Raw genomic sequence first — 19911 nt, 5'->3', positions numbered from 1 at the left:
ATGTCTAGGATGGACAGGTTCATGAGGAAGAAATGCATGGGGGTGTGGAGGTGGCTGTCAAAGCCTATGAGAGTGATAACAAAGAGATTCCCAATCAGGGCCACAGGCATATTATTAGAAAAATAGCCAAGTGCAATCTCTGCAATTCCAAGGCATCAGAGAATCCCAGGAGTAGGAACTCAGTCACAGTGGTGCAATTGGACATCATCATCCACAGTGCCTTTTGGGTTGTCTGTGGAGGGAAAGGAAATGACTGTGGTTAGAAGAAGAAGCAAGCAAGATAATAACCCCAACTTCCCTGTCCACAAGCATGCATGACTTGATTTTTAGAGTTGCACCTTATTTTCAGTTGAACGGCAGTGTTCTGATGAAAAGTTAGGGTTCCTAAAGTGATGAAATATTTCACGAAACTTTTTTCTCACTTCAGAGTATTGTGGCATTTAACCCCAAAAATGGAAAGGAAAAGTATTGTGCCAGTGTTTTTGCAGAGACCTTGTCACTGCCACTGACTAGAGATCATACATTTAGCATGCCTGTGAAAATGGAGAACTTGTCAGGGCACTGTCACAATGGCATAAACTGGCCTAGCTCCTTTCTAGTCCAATGGGATATGCCAGTTCACATCCGGTGTAGATCCAGTCCATGATGTGACTGGGGAAGAAGGAACAATTACAACCCTAAATCATTTCATGAATGTCAGTGCTTGATTCTGACCCACAAGGAGCTGATCATGAAGTTTTTAAGTCAAAAACCTCATCCCATAGTATTTCCATTTTTTCTAGGACACATAGCAGAGACACAGCCAATATCTTAAGGTCTAAGTCACCTGGGAAGATTGCACACTTAGCTTTATGCACATCCTGCCAGACATTTGCTTGCAAACTGGCTTCAAATCTCAGAAATATATATAAGGATGAGCAATCAAAGTCCTACAGTTCTGCTCTACATTTTGTATCTCATCTACTTCAGAAATATTTTACCTTTTCTTTTACTTTGAAAATCTTCAGTGGACAAGTAACTGGATTACGCTTGGTGCTTCAGGGGCTATTGATAAAAAGGAAGACGTGTTAACAGGGCAGCTCCAAGCTCATAAATGTTGTGATGCACAGGGCAACTCTGCCTGCCCTGGTGCTGACCTGTAGTCATAGTTATTACCCCTGCCCCCCCACCACACAAAGACAGTGCCTGAGGCTGTTGCCCTGGTTGCCCTCCTTAGTTAGATTACTGTAGCAAAGGTAAAATTTTCAGGACAGAAATATGCCATTTTTCATGTGTATACATATATGTTTAGTTTTGTGGTCAACTGTAGAAATTGTATTAAATGGAGAATAAAGATCTTAACCAATTTTATTTATAATTCATAATTCTGTTTCAAACTTTCCTTTCCCTTAATACCCAAACATAATTTAATTGAGTATATATTACTTACTGTGCCCATCTTAATTGTTTTACCTTCAGTTTCCTACGTTAGATCCTTGAATGCCAGGATGGTTTGATTACTGACCATCTACTACTGTATCCATCTGCTGCTGAGTCCAATCTCTTGTCCCTTTATAACTGTACAATCTAGATGCCAGGGCCACAGGTTTCTCAGTCATCCACTCCTCGTGCCATGACAGAACAGAGAGGATGACATACAAAATGATTTCTCTCTGAGGAAGAGCTCTGTGTGCAGCTGACATGGAGCTTTACTGGAATGAAAGGACTGAAGCTGCAGAAGAGTGATTTGTCTATGTAACGTTTATAAGAACTTGTGGGGCTCATTCCCTAGAGCTCTGCGCAGCTCAGAAGCAAAGGCCATGTGCAAACACCCTTGGATTCACAGATTTTGAAGCCAAAAGGATTGTCATAATTCCCTCATTTGACCTACTGCTGACCACATGGCAGAGGATCTCACTCTGGCTCCTAACTTAGGCTATGTCTATCAGTGGACCAATATTTCATAGATTCATAGATGTTAGGGTCGGAAGGGACCTCAATAGATCACCGAGTCCGACCCCCTGCATGAGCAGGAAAGAGTGCTGGGTCTAGATGACCCCAGCTAGATGCTTATCTAACCTCCTCTTGAAGACCCCCAGGGTAGGGGAGAGCACCACCTCCCTTGGGAGCCCGTTCCAGACCTTGGCCACTCGAACTGTGAAGAAGTTCTTCCTAATGTCTAGTCTAAATCTGCTCTCTGCTAGCTTGTGGCCATTATTTCTTGTAACCCCTGGGAGCGCCTTGGTGAATAAAACCTCACCAATTCCCTTCTGTGCCCCTATGATGAACTTATAGGCAGCCACAAGGTCGCCTTCTAACCTTCTCTTGCGGAGGCTGAAAAGGTCCAGGTTCTCTAGTCTCTCCTAGTAGGGCTTGGTCTGCAGGCTCTTAACCATGCGAGTGGCCCTTCTCTGGACCCTCTCCAGGTTATCCGCATCCTTCTTGAAGTGTGGCGCCCAGAATTGCACGCAGTACTCCAACTGCGGTCTGACCAGCGCCCGATAGAGGGGAAGTATCACCTCCCTGGACCTATTCGTCATGCATCTGCTGATGCACGATAAAGTGCCATTGGCTTTTTTGATGGCTTCATCACACTGCCGACTCATGTTCATCTTGGAGTCCACTAGGACTCCAAGATCCCTTTCTACTTCCATGCCACCCACCAGGTCATTTCCTAGGCTGTAGGTGTGCTGGACGTTTTTCCTCCCTAGGTGCAGCACTTTGCATTTCTCCTTGTTGAACTGCATTCTGTTGTTTTCTGCCCACTTGTCCAACCTGTCCAGGTCTGCTTGCAGCTGTTCCCTGCCCTCCGGCGTGTCCACTTCTCCCCATAGCTTTGTGTCATCTGCAAACTTGGACAGAGGACATTTCACTCCAACGTCCAAGTCACTGATGAAGACATTAAAGAGTATCGGTCCAAGGACCGAGCCCTGCGGGACCCCACTGCCCACACTCTTCCAGGTCGAAACCGACCCATCTACCACGACTCTCTGGGTGCGACCCTCCAGCCAATTCACCACCCACCGGACTGTGTAGTCATCCAAGTCACAGCCTCTTAACTTGTTCACCAGTATGGGGTGGGATACCGTATCGAAGGCCTTCCTGAAGTCTAAGTATATGACATCCACCCCTCCTCCTGTGTCCAGGCGTTTCGTAACCTGGTCATAAAAAGAGACTAGATTGGTCAGGCACGATCTGCCTGCCACGAACCCATGCTGGTTTCCCCTCAGCATAATTTGTCCTGCCGGGCTCTCACAAATGTGAGCCTTGATAATTTTTTCAAAGACTTTGCCAAGGATGGAGGTGAGACTGACTGGCCTATAGTTGCCCGGGTCCTCCTTCCTCCCCTTTTTGAAAATGGGGACCATTTCTGGGGTTTGCTAGTTGCCAGATGGGGCTGGGAAGGATTTCCCCAGCACCACCCCTCCTTTTGCTACAGGTGTCAGAGTTGCCCACTTCCCCCACCCTCCTTTCCAAACACTGGGTGTTGGCTGCAGCCAAGGCTAAAAGGTCTTCCCCCTCCACTCATGGTCTGACCAATCACCACATCTGGGGTCATGAAGGAATTTTACTGCATAGTCGGATTGATAGAGACTTGGGGATGCGGGTGGAGCGGTCCTTTCTCTATAGTAGGGAGCATGGCTGCTTAATTTGTATCTCCTGAATGTGTTTAAAAACCTTCCAGCAGCAGGACACTAACAGTCTTCATCTCCCTGCTTTATGTATGGCAGATGACAGTGGTTTGGGTGTCTGTGTGCAACATGTTTTGTAGTGGTGTGACAGGGTGACTGCACAGTTTTAGGAAAAGGCTAGACAAGGTTTCGTATAGGAGAGTTTGGATAGGCACGATTCTGCCTTGAACCAGAGGCATTGGTCAGGGACGATCTACGAATAGCCCTGCCTATGCTCTACAATGGGTATTTCCCATTCCTTTGGTCTTTGCTTTTTGCTGCATGGGATTAGGAAAGATTTTATTTTCCCATCCTTTTGGTACATGTGTCAGGAGCTTTTTTCTTCCACATTTAGAAGCATTGGGTGTTGGCTGAAACCAAGGTTGGGGATTTGACTGTGTGTGTCAAAGCTCCTGGTGGGACTAAAAACCAAATGTCCCTGGCTACAGCATCGTGCCCCTCCATTCAGCATCAAACCAATCTCCATCTGTAGAAGGGCCCCCAAAAATGTTATCTAGTACAGCCACCTAATAAAGGCAGGAAAATCCCCATATAAACCAACCCAGGTGAGTGTCTTTTAACCTGCTTTTGAAAGGCTACAAGCATGGAGATTCAACAACTTCCCTAGGCAGCCTGTTCCAATGTCCGGCCATTCTTAGTCAGAAAGTTCCTCCTAACCTCCAGCCTAAATTCCCCCTACTGCAGCTTGAGGGCTGTTGCTCCTAGTCTTGTCTCCTACAGCCACAGAGGAAAACCTATCTCCATCTCTTTGTACTCATTCTTCGGGTATTTGAAGACTGGTATCAATTCCTCTAATTACTTTCTGTTGAGCCATCAATAAGGAGAAGGCCATCCAAAGAGTGGCTCATGTCCGAAATCTATCCCACTCTTCACATCTGCATACTTTTTACGCTAAAACTGAGAACCATCCCATTGCAGATCTCTGCCCAACTAAAACTTTGGAATATACCTGGTCTTACACACATGCCTACTTAATCAGGAAAGGCTGAATCATAAACTCTGAAAATTCCAAAAACTGTAGTTTATACAGCTACATGTGTGCCATTTGGCAGAATGAAGTACAGTCTCCTGACTCAGGTCACGTCTACACGTGACATTTCATTACTGTAGCAATGAACTATGGTGACGTAGTTTCCGCAGACAAGTACTGTGACACGGCAGCTACATCACTGTAGTGACCATGCTACCTTGTTAAAATGCATAGCTAGGGTGACATAGTGTCTAAAAATAACTGTGGGCAGCACACACAGCACAGTACAGGCTGTTACTGTGCTGTCTTTTAGTACTTCCAAAAGAAAATACTAAATGATGGCGCAGTAACAACAGCGTCATAGCAACACATGTAGATGCACTGTCTGTGTCATAGGGAGTGTCCAGACAAGTGCGCACATGCATCTTGTCCCACCTCAAACCCCTTTGAAGCGAGGCAACACGCACGTGTGGGAGTGAAAACATGTTCCCCATGCTGCAAACTTGTAACATGGGGAGAAAATTAGAAAATCAAAGTTTAAAAAAACAGAGCAGGGCATGGTCCCGGACCATCCCCTGAGGCAACCAGAGCCTGGGTCCTCCACAGAGACGCTCTGCCTGCCAAAGCATCTCTACGGTTGGCCCCTCACCCTGGTGCTGAAACATGCGGCCGACCAGACCACGTGTTTCAGCACCAGGGCTCAAGTGCCAGTGATTAAGCGGTCAGCAGGGCTGGAGAAGGGGGAAGGGGACCATGGGGGGAACCCCCAACAAGCCCGCCCAACCCCCAGACCCCTCCAACCCCTGCCCTGGCTGGCCCCTCTCCCCACCAGCCCCCCCCCCCAAGGCCCCCGACCCCTGCCCTGGTCAACCCCATCCCCCCAAGTCCCCTCTGAGGCCCCTGACCCCTGCCCTGGCTGGCCCCATCCCCTCAATCCCTGCCCTCCCACCCCATAGTTTTAAAAAACAAACAAACAAAAAAACCTGGCACTTACTGGCAGTTGGAGCTGCCGTCTGGCTGAGTGGGGCCCTGCCTGCACAGAGTGGGGCAGGGTGACATCCCAAGTGGCCCCAGCCCAGGACCTCCTGCCCTCCTGCTGTCCTGTGCTGCCCACAGAGCTAGAGCCCTGGACCCCCCCACCACCCACCCCTGCTTCTAAGATAAGTAGAGGCGCTTTTTTCTGTCTTTTTTGTTTGTTTTTTTTAATGACAATGCCTGGGGTTGTCAGGGTAGCCATGGGGACCTGGGGGTGCAAACTGGGGGGTGAGGCTGGGTGGGGCAGCCATTGGGGGCCTGGGGGAGTGGGGGGGTGTGGCTGGGTAAGGCAGCCATTGGGGAGCTGCAGCAGCTGGTGGGAGATGGGGCCAGGTGGAACAGCAATCATGGGGCTGGGCTGGGGCATGTGGGCCTTGCAGGGGGGATGGTAGTCCCTGCAAGAGCCATTTGGCCCCTACTGGGGATAGTACCCATTGTGTGAAGGCCAAACCCCTTGTGTGGGGGCTGAAACTCCTGTTGGGGGTTCCAAATCCCCTGTTGGGGATCCAAACCCCTTGTGTGGGGGATGAACCCCTTTTTGGTGGGATAAACCCCTTGTGTGGCGGTGAACCCCTTGTTGGGGTACCAAACTGCTTGTGTGGAGGGGCTGAATCCCCTTTTGGGGAAGCAAACCCCTTGTGTGGTGGCTGAATCCCCTGTTGGTGGGCTGAACCCCTTGTGTGGGGGCTGAACCCCACACAAGGGGTGGCAGGACCCTGCTTGCTCAGAGTTGGCTCCTTGGACCCAGATGGCTGTGGCTGACCTCCTGGCCAAATGGGGCCAGGAGGACATGTTCTGACAGTTCAAAGCAGGCCACCAAACCCAGAACATCTTCCTGGCGATAGCTGCCCAGATGGCCAGGCAGGGGGTACGCATAGCAGTAGTGCCGCAGAGAGGCCAACCCAGCAAGCACAATCCACTGGCAGCTGGCCCAGAGGGCTGTGCAGTCCCCATCTGGGTCTGGCAGGTGCGTAGAGGGTGCAGGGAACTCTCAGGGCTTCTTCAGCTGGCACAAGGGTAGTGTCCCCAGGTGCCAATTGCCTGGGCCCCAGAAGCTCCTGAGAGCTAGTAGCCCTGAGCTACTTGCAAGGGAAGCTTTTTATACTGCTGAGGACTGCACAGGTGCTGGCTCCGGGCTCTAGCTCCCCCTGGAAGCAGATCTGGGAGGAGCCAGGCAGAGTTATTTTGCCCCAAGTGGCACAATTTGCTCCACACCAAAGTGCATGTCTGAGCATGTGCACTGAAGCAAAAAGCCCTGGCTCAAATTTGCACCACTTCTATTTGATCTGCTCCAAGAGCACATGCTTGCATGTGTGGATGCGCCCATAAAGGATATGTTTTGCCAGACAGCATCTTTCTGTCTGTCTGTCTGTCTGTGTGGCACTTACTGATCTTATACTTTAACATTTTATATTTCTAGATATATAGGGAACAAATGCTGTAAATTGTCCACTTCAAATTACTTGGATCTGAGAATATGTTGTACACCCTTCTGGTGAGACCTGAGAAAGAAGGTCTTGCACTTGAAAGTTTGTCTAACTACTACACAGTTGGTCTAATAAAAAATATCACCCTAAAAATGTGTGCCTCCAAAATATTTTCCAATTATTTAATCACTGCTGCCTTCGGCGGGTCATATGATTTATGTAATATCAAATTATATTGCAAAGGCATTGTGTACAGCTTTTCCTTACTGTTTTGAAATAGTTCCTTTATGAATAAAGCCAGTCTTCCTCCCCATCCCCTAGTGGTGTCTTAGTTTCCTTTCAGGAAATAAATTTAAAAAAAAATGATATGAAAATGAAATCTACATGCAATCTAAATGATTAGATGAAATTACTATTTTATTCTAGTAGTCTGCACCCAACAGATTTTTGCTAAAAATGTATTCTGGTTGCAGGTTTGCTTTATACATAAGGTTCTTTCTCAAATAACACTTTCCACAGACTTTTGGCCTTGTTACACATTGCACGTTGGGCTGCTCAGATTGGTGTTAGCGCTAGCTCAAGTTTGGAGCAGTCACACCTTAAGACTAAAAAACTTCTCTGAATGTCTCCCACCTCCACAGCTTTGATTTGCCACTAGAGGGCTGGTGAGCAGGGGCCTTACTAGGAGCTACACTTGCGGGTTGCCAGGGCTGATGAGCCAGGACAAGCTTTTATCCTTGTTCTAGGTGGGGATGTTGGAGAGCTGGGTGGGAGATGGGGGCAACATGCATCTGGGAGGCAGAGAGTTACTGGAATGGGGGTGGGTAATGAAATGGGAGGTGAAAAGGAAAGGGGGGTGGGAGAGCCACTGGAGGATAAAATAAAAATAAATTAAAAAAATAATGGAAGTAAATAGGAATTAAATGAAAAACTATCTCATGTTTTACTACAATGGGATTTGGGATTGCAGGGTGCAGGATACTGGTTGTGTTCCCTGGGGTAGCTGGAAGGCACAAAAAGTGAAGGAAGGTGCTTTTGGGGAAGCCACTGCCCCTGCCCTGGAAGGAAAGCCTGAGCTCATGGGGATTCAATCTGGCACCCTACTTTGTCCCCCCCCCCGCCACTTCCAGCCAGACCCACTCCTGGACCCATCTCTGCTCTGTGACAGGCCAGTTTTTTAGGCTGTTTGCACAGCATTGCACTCCTGGGAGTGGGAAAGTCACAGCCCCAGAGGTGGGAAGGGGAGTTGGCTTGGTGCCAAAATCATACCCTGGGCAGCTCAGAGGGTGGAAAGTTTGTCCACAAGGAACAGTAGGGTGGACGAGGAGACACTGCATTCTGGGATGCTGGAGGATACCTTGGACAGCTCATCGGTGGGGAGAGGCCATGCATTAACAGAACATGAGCTGGGTAACATGGATCAGAGATAAACCTGTCCTGGAATGGCATCATTGTAAGCAGCCTAAAATGTGCTTAAAACTAGTTTCAGGCGTTAATGTATGGACAATACAGGGTTTGAGAGTTCCAGGAGCTGCCTAAAATTAATGTTTAGCAAGTCCCTCTCTTAGCCGACTGTGAACTCTCTGCAGGCTTAAAACTAAAAGATGCTTCAGGTTTTAAGACATAATCAGATACATCATCCTGTTGATCTCTTCAAACATGTGGCATTAGTTCTCCCAACTTCTCTTGTTTCTTTCACTATGCCACAGGTCTTTTTCTTCCAACTTTGGTTACTTTGTTGATTTTCCTGCTCATCTACCAAATTTCTGTGTTGAATTTTCATAAAGTTTATCCAAAAATGGTTCAAATCTTCAAAAATAACAACACAGCAGTTCTCTGTTCTGTCTAAATTATTGTCTCAATCTCCCACAGCTTGTTGATGTTTTTCAACCATATTGTATAACCTGATATCTGACTTTCTTCATATTTGTCACCAAGTACTCTGCCATGTGACAGCATTGCACTTAAAGTGGGAATGGATGTCATTCCATTGTGAAATATGAACCCCAAAACTGAAAGAATTCATCCAAAATATAAATCTGAGAATTGGTCATGACACAAGACTTACTGTAAAATATTTTTATGACAACACTATAGACTTAGAAATGATAACAGCAAAAGCTACTGGAAAATGTATTCTTTTGCTTAGAGTCATATTGAGCCCACCAAACACAGCTGATAGGTATATCCAAGACATGAAGGAGGCAATTTCCTAGCAAAGTAGCATTTTCAGTGACTAGCAAAAAAAATCAAGGTCAAACACTTGATAAAGTAGTTGCTTACCTACTAGGGCTGTGTGAAGCTTTGGTACCAGATTCGATTCAGCGGAGATTTGGCCCAACTCAGGGACCAAATCTCCAAATTTGAAACAAAACAAGACACCCTTTAATCTCTCTGAATCAAATTAGAAGCCTCTGAATTGATTCAGAGAGATTCAGAAAGATTTGGAGATTCAGCCATAGACACTAGGCCTGCGTGAGTTGGCAGTGATCCGATCTGGCTTTGGATCCAGCTGCTTCAGATGACAGCAATCTGATCTGGAGCTCCAGATTGGTTTGCTGCTTCAATCCGGCCGAAGCAGTTTCGAAGTTTCAGAACCTCTTTGGAGATCTGGCTATAGGCTATAATAGGGGATCAGTGAAATATCTGTAATGTTGTTGTTTTATCTCTGATTTGGGTGAACCTTGCAGGGGTGGTAGCCTCTGCTGAGAGCATGAACTCTACCAAGTTTCAAGAAGATAAATGCAGGGGTTTTGGGGAAACTGCACCCCAAATTCATGAAAGGAACAATCGAGTCACATGTATGTGTTACACCACAGGGGGCTGAAAACTGCAAAAGTGATAGCTGCTGGAGAGGCCACAAAGCATGCCAAGTTTCAAGAATATCAGCATAGGGGTTTGGGAGGAACTGCACCCCAAGCTGCTGACAGGCAAAACTCATGACACCAATGACCCTATGTGTGTTAAGGCACAGCGGGCTGAAAACTGCAGAGATGGTGGCCCATGCTCAGGCCACAAAGCATGCCAAGTTTCAAGAAGATCAGTGCAGGGGTTTGGGGGCAACTGCACCCCAGGCTGCTGACAGGCAAAACTCGTGATGTGGGTGGGTGCTTGGGCAACTGCGTCTGTCTTGAGGCACAGGGGGGTGAAATGTAGTGCAGGACTGAGTACTGGGCCCTGCCAAGCCACAAAGCCTGCCAGCTGTGTGTGTCTCGCTGAGGGAGTCTGTTGTCCCTCTTGGGTGACTGCCTCTGTCTTGGGGCACAGGAGGGTAAAATCTAGTGCAGGCCCACAATGTAGGCAAGAAAGCCAGTCAGTGAAAATGGAAATGGAGGTGTCAGGGGGTGAGGGACAGGCTGTGGTGGGGGGTAGGTGAGACAGGGGGATGTAGCACTGCAGGTAGAAGTGCACAGGTGCCTGGGGTGTCAGATGTCCGGCAGGTCGCAGTGTGCCAGAATTCCACAGTGTATATTAAGTCCATGAGTTGTTGTACCTGCTACCTAGGAGGCTGATGAAGTGCAGCCTCGCCTCTGCACTTCAGCCTCCCTGACTTTGTTCACCAGAACCTGCATCCAGTGATCAAGGGTTTTGGAGCTGACAGTGCACATGCTCCCCTTCACTCTCAGGTCGCACATGGCTGCCATCATGTGGACCGTACTGGACCACAATGGATCCATCCATCTCCTGATGCCCTCCTCCAGCTGCCTCACCAGTGCCTGCACATCTGTTGACAGCGGCCTGCCCCAGCCAGGAACAGTGATCCCCTAGAACTTCTCCATTTCGTTCTTCAGTTCCCTCACTAGGGGGAATCACCTGGCTGAGGAGGGCATCACCAGCGCTAAGGGTCTCGGTGGCCTCGAGGAAGGGCTTGAGGACCAGCAAGATCTGGGAGATGGTACCCCACTCAGCTCTGTTCAGAGGGGGCGCTGATCCCAATCTTCCCAAGCAAGGCCATCTCATGGATGGCCTTCTGTTGCTTCACCAACCTTTCAAGGATCAGGTATGTGGAGTTCCACCGAGTCTCCACATCCTGTATGATTCTGTGCCGTGAGATGCTCAGCTCTGCCTGTTTCTCCCGCAGCATCTTGCCCCTATTGATGCTGTGGTGGAAGTAGCCTGCCACCTTTCTGCATTTTGAAATCAGCTGGCTTGTAGGAGTAGTGGTGGTGACGCCATCACCAGCAGCCCTGTCCCCCTCTAAGGCATCCCTCACTATTAGGTGCAGCCTGAGTGCCGCACAGCAGATGCCAACAAAGTTGGCATCACGGACAGCCTTCACTATATTGGCCCCACTGTCAGTGACCATGAACCCAGGGGTGAAATCGGCCTGCCCAATGAGCCACCCCTGCACCACACGGTTCATGGCCTCCATGATCTCCCTTGCCATGTGGAACTCATCTAGCATTTCTGCTCGCAGTAGAGCCCACCGATGGCCTGACTGATCGCACCAGTGCTCCATGAGGAAGAGGTAGGCATGATCACTACCCCGGCTGCTCCAGGTTTCAGAGGTGAAGTGCAAGGCTACCCACAGCCCTGCCTTGTGCAGATCCTCCCTCAAGTACTCCCTGCATGCCTCATAAAGGGAGGGCACCACCGCTTTGCTAAAGGTGATGCATGTGGGCACTTTGTAAAATGGGGCCAGAAGTGCTACAAACCACCTGAACCCTGGCTGCTCAACTAGGGAGAAGGGCTGGCTATCCAGAGCAAGCATCTCCCCAATGCTCTGGGTGATCTTGCTCGCCTTGGGAACGTGCCCCCCTTTCTGTCCACCTTTCCCCCACTGGTCCAGGGTGGCCTGCCTCTGCTTTGGTGGGGAAGGAGGCTTTGTAGCGAGCAGGGGACTTCCCTTTCAGCACATTTGCACTGGTGCCAGGCTGAGCAGGAAGAAGGGGAAGGGAGTGCTGCCTCCTCAAATGCAGAAGCATCGCGATGATGGAGAAGTGTCTCATGTCCTTGCCATGGCTCATGTGCGTACGGCAGTGCTGCCAGATGGCAAACCTGGGATCATCTGCCACCTCAGAATGATCCCATACTACACTACTCCCCCAATTCTGGGTTTAGGGTCAGGATCCTGCCTTTTCCCCCTTCTCAATAGGCTGAGGCTCAACAACAGGAGGAGCTGCCTCAGCTGAGCCACTTGCCTCCACAACCTCAGCCTCCTCCAAGATGCTGCTTTCCGGAGGAGACCTGGGTCTAGGGGAAATTTGAGGGGTGTGGAGCACAAACTCTGATTCCCCCTCAGTCTCCAGAATTGCTTGAGCCAGCACGCTCAGCATCCCTGGTTCCAGCTCCAGCTCCTCTTCTGGCAGTTGGAGGCTCACAACGAGAGCTGAAATTGGGGTGGAGGAGACAGTGATTCCAGTGCTGGTGCCCACTTCCGGACTGCGCAGAGGTGGTGCAGGTGCAGAGATGTCAGGTGCAGACACTGCTCTCACCTCCTGGCTTCCACTGGCAGCACTGATGTCCAGGCTACTTGGGAAGAGAATGCATCTGTGTTGGGGGCATGGGCTTGCAGCTCTAGCTCTCCCCCTACCCCCTCTCCCTCCCCTGCCAGAAGACCTGGCACCTGCCTTTCCAGCACATTTCATATTGATCTTTCCTGTGCTGCAAAAGGTCTGTGTGTGTGTGTGAATCCTTTTGTATTGTGTGTTTTATTCCCTCTGTTGCGTTCATGCACTGGTCTCTTCTTTGACTGTTTGCTTCAGTGTTAAAGGTTATGTAAAAATTGTGTGCTGTCTGTCTGTCTTCTTCTGCTATGAATATCTGATTTTTAGCTATATTTTGTGTATATCTGTGTTTCTGTGTGTGTGCATGCAAGCAATCTGTGCCTACCTGCACAGTGGTAGATCACACTGGCAGGGAAAATACACCTTTCTTTTTTCAAAGTTTCCAAAAAAAAAGAGCAAATATAAATTCAAAGAAATAAATTGAATAGTAATACTAATAATAATTGAATAGAATAGCTAATCTATGCTAAGCTAAATCCTACTCACTCCTTTGTAACAAGAAAAAGGAGCAGGCCAGTTCAACTAGTACTGAGCTAGCAAGCCACAATGCATCAGTCTGAGCATTCCTCTGTCACAGTTGCTGACTGAGGAAATGGTTCTTGTGACAAATGTAGTAAAAGCTGCAGAGAACATGTTGTCTCAGCGTTTGCACAGCTTAGTAGAAACAGAGATATGTCAGTTATCTGGCTAGAATGGAACCAGCGTACTTGTGTAAGACAACATTAACAGCTTCTGTGGGAGAGGAACTCTGTGAATATGCCTTCTCAAGAAGATTTGTTGGGAAAGAGAGCGAGTGACAACCAGTTAGCGAGTTTCTATTTGTTGTTTAAAACTAACTTGGAGGAAGTAGAGACTTGTGAACATGGAGTGTTTCTGTTCTGTTTTTATAAGGTAGACTAGAAAGACATATTTAATATAGCTAAGATTTTCATTATAACCTATGAGAGAGAGGCCTAACTGGTTCTGAAATTTAGAAAGATTTCCTGTCCAATTACTTCAGGCATCTTTGAATATCACAAAATAGATCTAGAAGTCTATGCCTCACTCATTAGTTAATAGAGCTGCTGGAAACCAGAATCTCCATTCCTTCAGAAGTTATGAAACCTCCATTTTCTTTATCTAGTCCAAATGAAAAGAAAAAAGCTCATATTTTTACAATTAGCAAGAAATCAAAATTATGCAACTGTGTTTTGAGAACAGCAAAATGAAATTGTTAGGGTGACAATAATGTGGATTCTTAGGGAGCACTGGATTTGCAGCTGAATAAAGGCATGACCTGTGGCCTAGCAGCGCTGCTGACCACAAGGCAGAATGATAGCTAAGCCAGACATTTGCTTATGCTAAGTAACCATTTTAACTGTGTCAACCATTTTCTGAGGGAAAGGCAGCAAGTAAATCTGTGTGAGTCTGTGTGCTGTGAACCAGCTACAGCGAGGAACGAGATAAGATACAGAGGCCTAAAAAAAGGTGAAAGTTGGTACAACCTGAGTCAGAAAAACAGACTGGAACAGTGGAAAACAACACGTAATTAGGAACAGAATCTGAGATGAACATAGGCAAAAAAGTGAATGATGATTGGCGAAGAAGCCTCCAGAAGCTTCCAGGTTTTGGTCAAAGTCCACCCATTAACTGAAGAAGAGAAGTCAAGGTCTTAGACATCTGCTCATAGCAAAAAGACATGTAAATGAGTAAAATGCATAGCAATTCCATGCTAATGAAGCAAACAGTAAACAGAGGCAGAGCTTGAGATAGGAGGAGAAATGGGTGGAACAGAGGCAGGACAGAGGTGGAGTGAATATTAATGAGTATAAACCAAAGTATATAAATGTAAGAAGAACACATTGTTTGGGGCTGCTCCTTGTGTCTTATGGCAAGAGAGCTCGCCCAAAGCTGTCTCCATTCTGAATAAAGCTGTTGTGAGCAATGTGTGCTGGTGTTTGCTCCCTGCCCTGCTCTGATTAATGAGTAACAGGATCCACGGTTAATTGGACCATTGTCTCCCTAGTTGTTGGGTGCCGCATGGACCCTGACTCCATGCGGCGCCCAACAACTAGGGAGACAATGGTCCAATTAACCGTGGATCCTGTTACTCATTAATCAGAGCAGGGCAGGGAGCAAAGATCTTGGCGTAGTGGGCAGGATTCGACACACATTTGGAGGGGACTGATCATCCAGATCCTACCAGGGTAAGGCCTAGCAGGTATACTGGGTTCTCATGGGCCTGGGTCACCTCGCGAGTACTAGTTTCTCTTGGGCTGGCTCACCTATCGTACCCCATCTTTTACCTTTCCCCAGTGCCATGGCAGCAAGTTCAGAGGCTTTTCCTCTGTGTGTGTGGGATCAGGGTGACCTCCATGTTCTTTCTGTGAGTTGGCCTAAATGGAATGGGGGTCCGCTGCAGGGGCCCCAGGAAAGTCCGTCTACCCTGGCTTGGATTACGACCCAGAGTTGGGTCGAGGAAATTTTAAGTAAAGCAACTGCCCTCCAGGCTTTAGCTTGGAGTGTTCAAGATTTCACCTTCAGACTGCTAACATCTAAGAAAGAAAGCCTCAGAGTAAAGCCTGCATTCTGGCCAGATGTACTGTGATGGCAGCCCTAGGCTTAGTAGATATAGAATTGTTTTATTGTCTCTATTGTTCCTTTTTAGTTTTTGCTCTTTATCAATAAATTCACCTATTATTAACTGGCAAGTGTTGTGGTCAGCCTGAGGTTGTGTCCATCCAGAACAAAGGTATAGGTACTGGGTCCAAATCCAATCCAACAATCGGCAACTCTACCAGGACACAAGAGTGGTAACCTATCAGGAAATTTGTTGATGCAGAGTGATTTGTTTTAGAGGGTTTAGCTGAAACTTGTAGTAAGGTAGAGTTATATAGGAAGTAACTGAAGTTGTAAGTATTGTGCAGGAGATGTTGTTTGTTTCTGCTGACCAGGAAACTTTGTTTGTCCAGGTCAGGCAGAGTAGTGGACAAGAGTATATACTGTGGAAGTATATGCTGTAGTCAGCTTAGAATTAAGTAAGAACCTCCTGTTGTGTTTTCTATAGGAAGCTAAAAAGCAAAGAAAGTCATCTCTCAGCTAAAAAGACTGTGTGAATGAACAGGGTTCTTTAAAATCCCTGGAAAAAAATAATTACAGCGTTCTATGCAGAAAAAAAGACAAAAGCAGGTGTGTGTTTGCTGTGGAGTTTATAAAGTATAAGTTACCAGTGCAGGATATAGCAAAATAAAGTGTTTTACAGAAGTACAGCTTCATAAGAGATCAAAACCAGTTAGGAAATGTAAGAGAGACACTCTAGAATCCCGTGTGTATCGCAAAATAAAAGCAAAGTAGCACATAAAGAAACAAAGTATGTTACTAGATATCTGTTCAAGTAGTGGCAGAGAATTTGTAATTAGAAGTGAGAGGAAAAACTTGGTTCTCCTCCCCTCCTACTTCTCCAGGAACAGGGAAGAGCCTAAAAAAGATAAAGATTGTTAACAGCTGTATAAACAGAAATAAGTGCCCAGAACTAATCTAAGTTATTCTGAGCGGGGAAAAAGGAGTAAGCTTATCAAAGGCATGTTTGTTTTTCTCCAGCAAAAAAGCAGCAATTAAGTCTATGTGCTGTGAACCAGCTACAGCAAGAAATGACATAAGATACAGGGGCCCAAAAAGGGTGAGGATAGCACAACTTGGGACAGAAAAACAGATTGTAATGTGAAAGATAACATGTAACCAAGATGAACATATGCAAAAGGGTGGATGGTGATCAGTAAAGAAACCTTCTGAGTTTGCCAATTGACCAAAAAAAGAGGATTCATGGCCTTAGACATGCTCTCATAGCAAAAAGGCATGTAAATGAATGAAATGCATAGGCAATTCGATGTTAATGAAGCAAACAGTAAACAGAGGCGGAGCCTGAGATAGGAGGAGAAATGGGTGGAAGAGAGGTGGGACAGAAGTGGAGTGAATGTTAATGAGTATAAACCAAAGTGTATAAATGTACGAAGAACCTATCGTTTGGGGCTGCTCCTCGTCTCTTATGGCAAGAGAGCTTGCCCAAAGCTGTCTCCATTCCGAATAAAGTTGTTGTGAGCAATGTGTGCTGGCGTTTCCTCCCTGTCTGCTCTGGCTAATGAATAACAGGATCTATGGGTAATGGTCTCCCTAGTTGTTGGGCTCCGCATGGAGTCAATGTCTAACAGAAATTATTAACACTCTCCAATCATTTCATGACTATTTTATCATTTCATCTTGTTTATTATAAATGTAAACAAGGCATAGTCAAATTGCACTACTTCATTGATTTTCTATTGATATCCATGATGAAATGATGTGTCCCCACAATATAATTTGATTCTATTTAAACAGTGTTTTATACAAGAGTAAACTCATCCTTGAGTAACTTGATTAGGTTTGCGGGGTTTAATAGCTGAGATTATAGACAAAGTCTTCCTCCAGGCACAACTCACTGTGAAATTTCTTGTGCACCTTTCCCTGAAGCACCTGGTGCTGACTGTTGTCTGAAACAGCAGAATCTCATTTTCCATGTCAAAATTCCCCAAATTGTTATGGTCCCGTGTTAAATATGACTTTTCTCCAATTTGTATTGCACAAGGAAAAGGAAGAAAGAACCAACTACCTATTGGCCTGAGGTTTTGAAAACCCTGAGTGGGGAGGAATGCTTCCTTTCCACTGAATTTAAAAGGCCAAAGTATCCTATTGAAAAAAACAGGAAAGTGAGATGGAAGGAAGACGAGGGAGCCAGGTATAGTATTTCTTTTACAGCTTTCATTGTAAATATTGCTAACCCCAAGTACTGAAATATTAGATCACACTTTGTATTATGGGAACATTCATAAGGCGTTAAAGAACAAATAATAGATTGCTTTTATAGATAATTCACTGCTTATTCTAGGTTGTTATATTGTCTGATTGGTCAATGGGTTGCTTTCAGCAATTTACTTAGATCAGCAGTGGCCAAACTGTAGCGTTTGTATCGCACTGTTGCAAGGCACTAAGGTGCCTGCTCCTAGAGGAGCAGAAACTGCCTGGGGAGAGCCCAAAGAGACAGACAGAAGCCCAGGTGCTGGTTACCAGGGCAACAGGCTAGAGAGCAAATTAGCCTGCAGCTGCACCTGGTCAGTTGGCCAAAAGGGGCAGGGCCGTGGGCCCATATAAACCCCAGCTGGAACTAGGGGAGGCAGTTCACTGCCAGCAGCCAAGTGGGAAGGAGCCTTCCTAGAGGGAACTATGGAAAGAGGCCTAGTCTAGCTTCTGATAATGCCAGGGGTAGAGTTGATACTTTTAAAGGGGTGGAGCACAATTGGAACTTATGTGTTATGTTCTAGCCCAGGGGCGTATGTTTTGTTTGCTGTTTCATAACCACCGGTGGTTTGGGTAAGGCTACTGGGGAAGGAAGAGGCCTCAATGGAGCACACTGTAGTGTGGGGGGACCCCGGTGCCAGAGAGGGCATGATATTTGGGGCACACAGACCCCGGTGCCACAGAGGGCGTGGTATTTGGGGCACACAGACCCTGGTGCCAGAGGGGGCATGGCAGTAGGGGTGCAGAGACAGAGGCAGGGCTGTAGAGAACCCAGCGCTGAAGGGTGCAGAGACAGGGCTATGGAGAGCCCAGCGAGGACAAGGGGCTGAGTTGTAGCAAGGCCTGGGAGAGACAACAGCAATACCATCTGCGGGGCTTGGGGCATGGTAAAGGGGTGGTTTGGAGCCATGCATATAGCCCATAAGGCTTGGGTGTCCCGAGACATCTATTCTGAAACAGGATCCACAAGGGGTCTGGGGACCCACGGGGTTCAGGGAAATCCATCAGGACCGTGTCCAATCGGACATGAGGGCAGCCTCCCTATATTATATTTACATCAAGACATGATGAGCGAGAAAAGAGGGTCCATTTAGCCCATTGGGCCAAATTGGCACGATCGCGGGGCTCTAGGTTATCATGGCCATCCTTGGAGACCCCATCTGGTGGCACACACATAGCATGGTCAGCCTATGTATATGGCATTCAGCAGACAGGGAGGGGACAGACAGCACAACAGCAGGTATAGCAGGAAAAAGAAAACAGAGCAGCAGCTTGGGTAGGGGAAGAGGACTGGAGTTGCACTTGAGGAGCAGGTGGGGATAATTTGTGTCGTGCCTGACAGAAAGGTTAGTTCCCACTGGCATATAGAATTCTTTAACATCCCACTATTCTTATTTCTCATGTGCTTGTACCTTTTTTATTAAACTTTCCCATTTATGAACTGCTTATCATATGAAGAATAACTGATTTCATTTTCCCTAGCATTCTTACTCAAATTATTTCTTTATGCCTTTATTTTAGTCAACATGAGGTTCCATCAGAGACCTTTATTAATAACTGCTGCAACAAATTGGATGCATTTGTGCAGTGTTTTTTATTTTGATTTTTGTTTGCAAGGGTTGAAAGGTACATAGAGGGGTGGGGTCACGGTTTGGGGAGGGGGGGTTCTTCTTTTTTTTTTTTCTCTCTTTGCAAGGCTGATACAATAGAACTTGAAATGCCCACCAGAGGGCTCATTTTGATGAATGTCACATTAGCAACCCAGAATAAAACATGCTACATGTCATTTATACTATAGTTGTTCAGTAGCTTGGATATACCTTTGTGTTTTAGGTGGAACTGGATGTAAGCTATCGTTGTGGATCTATCATTCTTCCAAAGTCTAACTTAAGGGATTTTTTTCCCTCTCTCTCACTCCACAGAATGAAGGGAAAGTTCGAATTTCCCAGGAGCTCTCAGAGGGTGAAAAACATGGCACTACCCACAGAAAAACCACAGTGAAGAAATGCTTGGACAACTTTGGCATCTCCTGCAATGAAGTATAAATATATCAATATCTCATTGTTATGGTGACTTGTTTGGAGCCAGGGAGAAAAAAATCCACTTAAAAAAACAGCGGAGGAAGAGGTCCCTTAAAATGATACAATATTGTGGAGGAAAGAGGAGAAAATATTCCATAAATATGAAAGCTCAAATTCATTTTGTTCATTTGTTTTACATGAAAAAGAAGATCATTCCTTTTGAATGGAAAAATGAAATTTCCAGGGGTAGTGGGATTTTTAACTATTATTTTAATAGAAAATATTTATAAATATTTGAACAAACTTTGTGCTGGATGCATTAGTAAAAAAAAATACACTGCCTTAGTCTCTGAACTTAGGCACTGAAATGCAGACATCCTAAAGTGTCAGTAAACAATATCTTTGCACAGAGATACAGACCATAAGCCAGTTTCTATCCTATCTACTAGATAGCTAAATGGACTTGGGTAC

The 19911-nt window shown here is 46.5% G+C and overlaps 1 protein-coding gene across 1 annotated transcript in view; it reads left to right on the top strand.

The window, feature by feature from the left end:
* Positions 1 to 12035: 12035 nt before the first annotated feature.
* LOC109280963 (cytosolic phospholipase A2 gamma-like) overlaps positions 12036 to 19911 on the top strand; it is a 34162-nt gene continuing 26286 nt past the window's right edge. Inside the window, exons 1-2 of the mRNA XM_059731832.1 lie at positions 12036 to 12074; positions 19342 to 19458. Of these exons, the coding sequence (XP_059587815.1) occupies positions 12036 to 12074; positions 19342 to 19458 (156 nt within the window). The remainder of the gene's footprint in view (positions 12075 to 19341; positions 19459 to 19911) is intronic.

The sequence above is a fragment of the Alligator mississippiensis genome, chromosome 7, assembly GCF_030867095.1.
Source record: "Alligator mississippiensis isolate rAllMis1 chromosome 7, rAllMis1, whole genome shotgun sequence".
NCBI classification, from domain to species: Eukaryota; Metazoa; Chordata; order Crocodylia; family Alligatoridae; genus Alligator; species Alligator mississippiensis.
The sequence above is the reverse complement of the archived record's forward strand: the minus strand, read 5'-3'. Positions and strand labels throughout refer to the sequence as shown.